A 9,861-nucleotide genomic window follows, 5' to 3' on the forward strand; every position below is an offset into this window, starting at 1 on the left:
CGTTTTCTCTCTTGGTAAAAATTGAAAGCAGTTCATGGGCAATAAGAATATTGTCATAAATGGACTCACCTGGTGCGAACGCCCCTTGATTTGGGGATATACATTTGATTAACAAATGTCTAAGACGAGCTATCATAATTTTAGTAATAATCTTGTAAACCACATTACCAAGACTAATCGGCCTAAAATGATTAACTGTTTGAGGTTCTGAAATTTTAGGAATAAGCACTATAGTTGTTCTATTGATAAGTGTCAGGTCCAAATTGTTATTAAAGAAATCCGTGACTAACCGAAATAATGAAGATCTTACCCCTTATTCCAATAAGTCTGGTAGAACAAGGCCGGAAGTCCATCAGGAGTTCAGGACCCGGGGCTTTTAAAGCACCAATATTGTGGACTGCTGCATAAAGTTCCTCTGCCGTAACCGGAGCGAGACGCATATTATTGTCTTCCTCAGTGATAATAGTAGAAACAAACTGTAAAGTAGCACCACCGGGAGGATCGGATGAACAGAGGCAGTGAAACGGTGTTTGAAAGCTTTAACAAGAATGTTAGCTAGCTATTTGGTTCTCATCTATCTGTAGTTAGTAGGCATGCACTGTAATTGGAAAACATGGAATCAAGCTTTTGATTCTCATCAATGCTAGAATTAATGCTGAGAACATAAACAACTAAAATTAAATACCTTTACTGGCCCAATGTCAAGTGCTTAACAGCTAAGGTCAACTTGATTCTGCAGTTTATATATAAATGTATAAATAATATATTTTGTATTCTCATGATTTGAATGACCAGATGTTCTAGTCATTTTCTTTCTGCATTTCAAAATTTCCTTCAGTGTGCTCCGTCCGTGCGGCCTTCAAACGAATCAAGGAGGAGCTGAAGTTCTCGAAGCCAACGGCGCCGTTTCGACCGGATGCATTCGGCGGCTGCTCCGGCTCTAAAAGGGCTTAAGTTCATAAGCAATAATGCGGAGTGGCCGGCGGTGGAGAAAAACTTCGACAAGCTCACCGCCTCAACCAACGGGATGCTGCCACGTGCGTTGTTCGGAGAGTGCATCGGGATGGGCAGAGAATCCAAGGAGTTCGCCGGACTACTGTTCGATGCTTTGGCCAGGAAGCATGGCATCAAAGGCGACCCGATCAACAAGGAGAAGTTGAGGGAGATGTGGGTACAAGTTTCTAAGCAGGACTTCGATTCCAGTCTTCAAATTTTCTTTGACATGTAAGTACGTAGCTAAGTTAATTTCTTCTTAATTAGCACTGGTAAGCGTGCTTTTGGCGACCGTAAAGTACTTAGTTTTGTGCAATTTTGGTTTTGTTTGATCAGGTTTGATAAGGATGGAGATGGAAGAATCAGTGTAGAAGATGTTAAGGAGGTGTGAGATCTAATGTCTTAGCTAGCTATACCATGTGACGTTTTGTCAGAATTATTATTTTCTAGATCGATAATGGAATTGTTTAACTAATAATGCAGATGGTTAGCTTCAGTGCTTCTGTCAACAAATTATCAAAAATCCAGGCACAAGCAGATGAATATGCAGCATTGATCATGGAAGAGTTGGATCCAGACAATCTTGGATACATCACGGTAAAAAAAAATGAAAATTAAATTCTTGGTCTTTCAAATACAAGTCTAAAACGACATTAGTTTTGAGCAGACAGAAAGTTTGGAGACGCTCCTACTGTATGGACCGCAGGAGACAGTGGTGCGAGGAAAGGAGAGCCAGAACCTGAGTAAAATGCTGAGCCAGAGGCTGAAGCCGGTAAGGGAGGACAACCCTCTGAGGAGGTGGTATAGGAGCACTAACTACTTTCTTGAAGACAATTGGCAGAGAGTTTGCGTAATGGCACTGTGGATTGGGATCATGGCTGGTCTATTTGCCTATAAGTATGTGCAGTATAAAGACGGGCCTGCATATCAAGTAATGGGTCATTGTGTATCCATGGCCAAAGGTGCAGCTGAGACACTCAAGTTCAACATGGCTCTTATTCTACTTCCATTGTGCAGAAACACTATCACTCTTCTGAGGAACAAGACCAAATTGGGTGTTGCTATTCCTTTTGATGACAACCTCAATTTCCATAAGGTAAGCAATTCGTCACTAGCATTCAATGACGATCACATTATGTGACAATTGATGCGTCAGAATAACATTGCTCATTATTATTATTATTATTATTTACATATATGGCAACAAAACCCTGATCTTATTCAACTCCTTACGGTGAAATTAGGTGATAGCTATTGGAATTTCAGTAGGGGTTGGCATACACTCAATTTACCATTTGGCCTGTGACTTCCCTCGTCTCATTAAAGCAGACAGTGACAAGTACGCCCCAATGAAGCAATTTTTTGGGGAACAACCTTCGAACTATTGGTTTTTTCTGAAATCAGTGGAAGGAGTAACTGGCATTATAATGGTAGTGTTGATGACAATAGCCTTAACACTGTCAGCACCATGTTTTAGAAGAGGTTGGTTCTACCACCTCAGGAGGCTCACTGGCCCTAGAGCCTTTTTCTACTCCCATCAACTCTTTATCATTGTCTATACCTTGCTCATTGTCCATGGAGAGTACCTGTACCTCACCAAGGAATGGTACAAGAAAACGGTTAGAACATCCTTCATCACCTTCTAATAAATCTTATTTACAATTTTCAAACATCGGGTGTAGAATGACTTTGTGGAAATGCAAATAGTATTGCAATTTTTATTTGTATGAACTTTTCTCTAACATCTTTAGTGATTGACAGACTTGGATGTACTTGGCTGTTCCGCTTCTCCTTTACGGAGGTGAAAGATTGGTTCAGGTGCTTCGATCTATCAAGCCTGTTAAGATAGTAAAGGTAAGCAAAACAACACTACCCTATTTGTGGAAATCCATTGATAGATCTTGATTGTACTACATTATATTTGTATTAACATATAAAAACCAAATAATCGAAATGAATCTAATTAAAATTCTTTTGTTTAATAATGTTGAAGGTGGTTATATATCCTGGAAATGTGTTGGCACTTCATATGTCAAAGCCTCAAGGATTCAGATACCATAGTGGGCAATACATGTTTATTAATTGTGCTGCTGTCTCCTCATTTGAATGGTAAGCACGTCTATGAAACACATATAACATGTTAAGCAATCATCTTCAATGTATCATAATTATCTTAAAACAAAGTCAAGCATCTGAGTTTTCGTCTTCAGTGCTTAGATTTTCTAATGTTGCTATTTATATATTTGGTTGGTTTTAATTAGGCACCCATTTTACATCAGCTCGGCTCCAGGAGATGACCACCTCAGTGTTCATATCCGGACGCTTGGCAAATGGACGCGAGAACTTAAAACAGTATTTTCACAGGTACGTCTTAAGAGTCACTAAGTTATGAGTTATTTTAGTTCATTTTAATCATTAGCTCTTTGGCCTGACTGAAACAAAAGTTAATAATATAGTTTAGTTAAGCAAGATTTTGCTTGCACTAGAAAATATTTTGGGGTGTGAACCTTCAACCACTCCTCTAAATTCATTGTCTTAAAAAAGCATAATCTAGCATTATCAATAGTAGCCAAGTGAGCCAATATGGGTTGGAACAGACGGATAAAACAAGACTCTTTTGGTACAGAAAGCTTAACCATCACAAAAGAATAAATGTCGTTTATTTGGATATGTATTACTTGACTAGCTGATTAGGACAACAAGTTTAATTAAAACCCACTTGGGTACTTGTTTCTCAGAGCTAGCTAATCTTCTTCTATTAATTCTTATTCTTCTTTTTTAGATATGTCAACCACCTCCTTCTGGGAAGAGCGGACTCCTCAGAGCCGACTGTATGCAAGGCAGCAACTTAAAGTAAGTTTTAACCCAGTAAAAGAGCTCTACCCTTTACTTTTCATCCCAGACCTAAAAACTTTATCTTATTTTATATTAGTTTTATGTAAACCTATGAAGTATAGAAAAGGGAAATGCCCACTTATGAATGATCGGACTGCCGACATAATATGAGCGTGTAGATTAAAAGCATTGGATAGAAACCTAACAAAGTGATCTTTCAAATTATTGTTAAGTAGTGCAATAATGTGATGTATATGTGTTTTGTCAGAAATTCATTATCTTATAGTTCCTTTTTTTTTTAGGTGAAATCTTATAGTTCTTATAACCAAAAGAAGCTAAAGTATATACAATTGTTTGTTTGTTGATTGTATATTGTATTTTGTAGTAGACAGGGACTTCTAAACAAACATCCAAAGGGGATTTTGATGGGCAACAGAGAAATGATTGTCATTTTTCTCCAAAGTAGAAGATGATTTTAGACTTATTTCTTTCTTTATTTTTGAGAAAGTTGCCTTGTGTCTAACTGTCTATAATGGGTTTTCTTTTTCTCAATTGTTGATGGGGGAAACCAATAATTGCTTTGATGACTAATAATCGATTTATTATGGTAAGCAAATTTCCAAGAGTGCTAATAGATGGACCCTATGGAGCACCACCTCAAGACTACAAGAAATACGAAGTGGTGTTACTTATAGCGTTGGGAATAGGAGTAACCCCAATGATAAGCATCCTCAAGGACATAGTGAACAACATCAAAGCCATAGAGGAGGAATCAGAGAATGCCCTAGAAAGCGGCACGGCTGGTTCCGACGGCCCAGTGAGCCTCAACAGCAACTTCAAGACCAAGAGGGCCTACTTCTACTGGGTGACTCGAGAGCAAGGTTCGTTCGAGTGGTTCAAAGGGGCCATGAACAAGGTGGCGGAGCTGGACCATAACAGAGTGATAGAGTTGCACAACTATTGTACTAGTGTTTATGAGGAAGGTGATGCACGTTCTGCTCTCATTGCTATGCTTCAGTCACTCAATCATGCCAAGAATGGGGTTGATATTTTGTCGGGTACTAGGGTGAAGTCGCATTTTGCTAGGCCCAACTGGCGTGAGGTCTACAAGCGCATTGCACTGGATCACACCAATGCCAAAGTTGGTGAGTTCCTCCCTTTACCACTAACTAAACCTTTCCTACTCTATATAATAGTGATCATCAAAACTGTTCATTTTCTATATGAAAAGTCTCTTTCAGAAAGATCTATCAACCAAAATATTACTGTTCATTTATCGACTCATATAAAATGTGCATCACATGAATGTCTCGTAGAAGCAGAATATCTGTTACAAGTTTCTACTTCTGTGAGATACATCACCAATAATAATTAGTATATATGATGCAAATAGTTTTGTTCAATCATTAATGATGAATTATCCAAGTCGGATTTTCTTTTCTGGTACTGGGTGTATACAACTATATGTCAATCTCTCAATCAAAGCATGTAATTTAGGTTGTAGCCACTAATATGATATAGATACTTTCGTTCAATTATTAGTCAATAGCATATTCCTAACGCTCTTACATTTTATGCTTATAGAAGACTATGAAAGTCACTGCTTGGATATAATTACAAGCGGTGGTGGTCTTTTGGCTCCTGCTGCTCATGACAGATGACTAACAATTTAAACAAACAAATGTTCCATGTCTAATCATTCTTTTAGAGGTAGAGATTATCTAATGGTGTGTGGATATAATTTCAAGTGGTGGTGGTCCTTTGGCTCCTGCTGCTCATGACAGATGACTAACAATTTAAACAAACAAATGTTTCATGTCTATTCATTCTTTTAGAGGTAGAGATTATCTAATGGTGTGTGTGTACGTTGTGTCATGCAGGGGTGTTCTACTGCGGGGCACCCGTTCTAACTGAAGGACTACGACAGCTAGCTCTGGATTTCAACCACAGAACCTCCACCAGATTTGAATTCCATAAAGAAAATTTCTGATATGAACACAAAAGCCAGGACCAGAATTAAAGAACCACAACAAAGTCTTCGAGAGTCCCACCTTCGCTTTCTCATGTCAAATGTTTCACACAGAAAGAGGGAGATTCTTGCTGCTGCTTTATGTAAATTATATAAGTATGCATCAAGCGATCTTTTTATCTATTTCTTTCCCCGCTTTACGTTTATGAATAGAAGATTAACACATGTGCAAAGCAGGCAAAAGGAAATGCTCAAATGATGGTTATGACATTAACTAAAGCCTTGTGGTCCTCGTGTATTATGCCCTATTCTGATGTAGCCTATATTGGAGTTTGTTATAGAAGTCACAAGCTGAGAGAGACATGCAGAGTAGAGTGCAAAGCATGTTGAAGATGAGTGAACATCTAGATAGAAGATGTGCATGTATTTCAGTTTATGTAATATCGACATATAGAATTGTGTATGGCAACATATAAACGGTGACATATATCTAAAGAACCTAATAAAACTGATGAGATGATCATAACATCAGGAAGCGATGATCGAACCACTCCTTACTTTCAGATAGTAAGAAACCATTCTGATATCTCCTATTGCCAAACATTTGACATTATATACTCTCACATGGAGCTGAAGTTTTTAAGTCCCTGAAGTTAATCCTAGTGAGCACTAAGAAGAAACTAGGTTTGTGTTGGTTATCTCCTCTTCCCAAGAAGGATAGAAGGGTCTGGTGAAAAGAAGTCATCAGCTATATGTATAGACCTCCAGAAGTCTTAGCTGCATTGAGAGAGTGAGTATTCATTGTCAAGGGAGAGAAGAAAAAAGGTAATCATTCTTTTACAACCTTCTTGTGTGTGTGTACCCAAGAGAGTTTCTCTTAAGAGATTTTTTCCTCTGGTGATCTAGAGTTTGGTGATTGTAATCTCATTTTCATAGTGGAAGTTCTTCGGAGTTTTTCCTGTGGTTTTTCCCTTCACATTGAAGGGTTTCCATGTTAAATTTGGTGTCTCTTTTGTTGCTCTTATATTTCTATCATGCTGCATGATCTGCTATCAATCCCAACAATTTCTTCCCAAGTTCAAAGGAGAGGAAGAAAGTGAAAAAGAAGCATCCGCTCTGAATTTGATTCAACCAACAAGAAGCTCTTTGTCTTTGACATTAGTTAGAGTCTAGCTTATGTCTTATGTCTCCACCAACTTGTTTCTCTTCTCTCTATGTTTTTTATGCTTCAATCTTTAAGCTTGCATGTTACACATCTTAAATGTTGACTCTGACAAAATTTTGTTTGTGTGGTTTTAAGAAATTTAGGGTTTTGGGTGTTATATGATTCAGGATTAGGGTAATTTAATGAAGTTCTTATTTGACCGAGTTTGGAGGAGAAAGCTGTGTAGGTCGGATTGTTTTTGGAGAGACTCTATTTTGGTTGCAGGTTGCAGGTCATCAAGTTTAGTGTTTTGTATGATTGGATAATTGATGGGTATAGTGTGAAATCTTGGTTCGTTTGATTGGATTGGTCTGCCAGTGCAAATAATGATTTTGTACCTCATGTGAATATCACCCTCCCATGTTGCTGATGCATGTCTTATGTTTTATGATTAAACTTGATAGTTTGATAGTTTGTGTTATTGGTTTTGAATATTTCCAAAAACTAAAAATTTTATAGTCTTGCATCGGTATTGTTGGTCTAATATTGATTCTGAGAGCCACAAACAGCTTACAATGAAATTGTGATAATTCAACTTGGATAGGTTTGGCTGTAATGTTAAGTCATTTTTTTTTTTGGTCTGAGGCTGTAATGTTAAGTCGGGGACGTAAACCTGATTTGGGGCTGTAAATTACTGAATAAATGAGAATCTGTTCAAGACCTTGAATCGAAGGTCTACCACATAGCATTAATCGGGAGCGGATCATGTTTCAGTGTTAATTTTTGTCTCATCCTTAATTTGGTGACACGTGTTCTCTAACGATTTACTAATACCGTTAACTAATTTAGAAACAAAATTAGAGTCAAATAAAGATGAAAACTCAAAATCATTGGTGTTCCGGCTCCGGCATCTTAGGCTGTAAATGGGCTTGTTACAGGTTGAGTTCGATTCGTATTCCACTCATTATTAGCTCAGTAGCTCATGTTCATAAGATAAATGAGCCGAGTTTGAGCTCAATACTAAGCTCGTTAAAATAATGAGTCAAGCGTGAATTATGATATATTTGACTCATCAAAGCTCGTGAATAACTCATACTTTTCATGAATAGTTTGAACTGGTTAATGCTCGGCTAATGAAAATTTATAACAAAAATAAAATATAATTTTATAATAAAAATCATTTTTTTCATTCCCTTTCTTTTCAATTTAAGATAACAAAAAACGACAATACTTGTGTAGCAATTAAGTTAGACTGTGCAACAATTAAATCAAATTTAGATAATAAAAAATAGTCAAAATTAAAAAGAAAAAAAAAACGTTAGTGTTGCAGAGAAACTGAAATTGAGAGGAATTTGTTGTGTCTTCTCATTGATAATAGGGGTCTCTTTATATAGAGAATTACAATACATAGAATCTCAATCATATAAGGAAAGTAATCGTACATTGAATAGGAATCTAGATCCTTCTAATTTAACCCTATTACAACTAGGTCAAGTAACCTAGAGTTCGGGCCAAACACAAATTAGGGTTTACTTGAACACTCCCCCTTGTGTTGCCTAAACGCGGTACTTCTCTCGTTGCCTCGTTAAAAGCCTTGCCGAGTAACAAAAACCCAGTGGAACAAAAATAACCTCGGTCGAAGGGGAAAAAGAGCACAACACACCATTCATGTTTCGAGACCATACATGTAGACATCTCCCCCTGATGTCTGCATCTCCCCCTAATGACAATGGTCATGGGAGTTCGGTTAACTTCCGCAAAGGATGCTACCAACATGTTTCTCGAAAGTGGAATTTAGGCAATGACTTAGTGAGCAAGTCTGCCACACTGTCCTCAGATCGAACCTAGTTCACTTTGATCTTGAGGAGAGTCTGTTGTTGCTGATTATGCTTGGTGTTATCGCTTTTGATGTAGCCTTTGCTTCTTTATTCAAAACAAGCAGCATTATCTTAAATGCTCGTAGGCTCATCTGTGGTAGACTTCAAACCACAATTGTTCGAATATGCGTAACTATGGATCCAATCCATATACATTCACGAATCACTTCGTGAAGAGCAATAATCTCTGCATTGTTCGAAGATATAGCAACTAGGGTTTGTTCTGTAGCCCTCTAAGATGTCACAGTCTTTACCCATGGTGGACACTTAACCAGTTTGGGAATGACCTTTGTGTGGGTCAGAGAGATACCCAATATCAGCAAAATCTTCCAAAACACATGTCGTTTTGGGATGGGGATAGAGGACGCAAGCCAGTGTTGGCGGCGTTCCTGCTGTGTGATGGGTCCAAATCCATCATCTTTCTGTAGGGATAGAATAAACTCATATCAATCGTACATCTCAAATACTAAAAGATATCTTTTACACCAATCTTAATGGCGTCGCGTTGACGCAGAGCTATATCTTAGCTAACAAGCTTACTGCAAATGAGATGTCTGGTCTTATGCATTGGGCTAAGTACAATAATGCGCCTATTGTACTAAGTAAGGCACTTTTACCTCTAGCACATCTTCGTCATCATCCTTAAGACGAAAAGGATCATTTTCAGGATCAAGATTACGTACAATCATGGGGGTGCTTGAAGGCTTGACCTTGTCAAAATGCCTAAGCATCTATCGACACGATGCTCAAGTTCCAAACTGAGACATAATCGTGTTCTCCCAAAATCCTTCATCCCAAAATCGGATTTCAAGTGTTCAGCGGTTTCTCTCAACTCTTTAAGGGCTTCTAATGAAGATCATGTCCAACATGAACCGTGATAGAATCCGAAACTTGTTATGGAAACGCGTGGGCATATCCCTTTCCAATCAAGTAGTCACTTTAGTGAGCATTCCGACCTTATTGTAAACGCGCTCCGTGGTCTAGAGCCACTTGACTTGGGTAGATGAAGTTCACCATGAACCTTCATGTGTATTCCGTATCTA

At 38.0% G+C, this 9,861-nt stretch overlaps 1 protein-coding gene across 4 annotated transcripts; it reads left to right on the top strand.

Moving 5' to 3' along the window:
• Positions 1-322: 322 nt before the first annotated feature.
• On the top strand, positions 323-6,328 carry LOC112179306 (respiratory burst oxidase homolog protein C). Of its 4 annotated transcripts, XR_005803636.1 has the most exons (13): positions 325-721; positions 839-1,224; positions 1,330-1,378; positions 1,477-1,590; positions 1,661-2,089; positions 2,238-2,612; positions 2,755-2,847; positions 2,987-3,102; positions 3,255-3,357; positions 3,776-3,846; positions 4,441-4,973; positions 5,709-5,953; positions 6,035-6,328. XR_005803636.1 is itself a non-coding variant. In XM_024317691.2 (12 exons), the coding sequence occupies exons 2-12, from the start codon at positions 917-919 to the stop codon at positions 5,816-5,818; spliced, it is 2,289 nt and encodes a 762-aa protein (XP_024173459.1). In that variant the 5' UTR covers positions 323-721; positions 839-916; the 3' UTR covers positions 5,819-6,328. The 4 variants fall into 4 exon arrangements, 3 of the variants coding, with proteins under 3 accessions (XP_024173459.1, XP_024173458.1, XP_040367570.1); XM_024317691.2 differs by having other exon boundaries at positions 323-721; positions 4,453-4,973; positions 5,709-6,328; XM_024317690.2 differs by having other exon boundaries at positions 5,709-6,328.
• Positions 6,329-9,861: the final 3,533 nt, after the last annotated feature.

The sequence above is a fragment of the Rosa chinensis genome, chromosome 7, assembly GCF_002994745.2.
Source record: "Rosa chinensis cultivar Old Blush chromosome 7, RchiOBHm-V2, whole genome shotgun sequence".
NCBI lineage: Eukaryota > Viridiplantae > Streptophyta > Magnoliopsida > Rosales > Rosaceae > Rosa > Rosa chinensis.

Excerpts from the sequence above, each read along its gene's own strand:
- LOC112179306 (XM_024317690.2), top strand. The coding sequence starts at position 917 with ATGCATTCGGCGGCTGCTCCGGCTCTAAAAGGGCTTAAGTTCATAAGC. Across the intron at positions 1,591-1,660 it reads ACAATCTTGGATACATCACG|ACAGAAAGTTTGGAGACGCT; the intron begins GTAAAAAAAAAT and ends AGTTTTGAGCAG. Across the intron at positions 4,974-5,708 it reads TCACACCAATGCCAAAGTTG|GGGTGTTCTACTGCGGGGCA; the intron begins GTGAGTTCCTCC and ends TGTGTCATGCAG.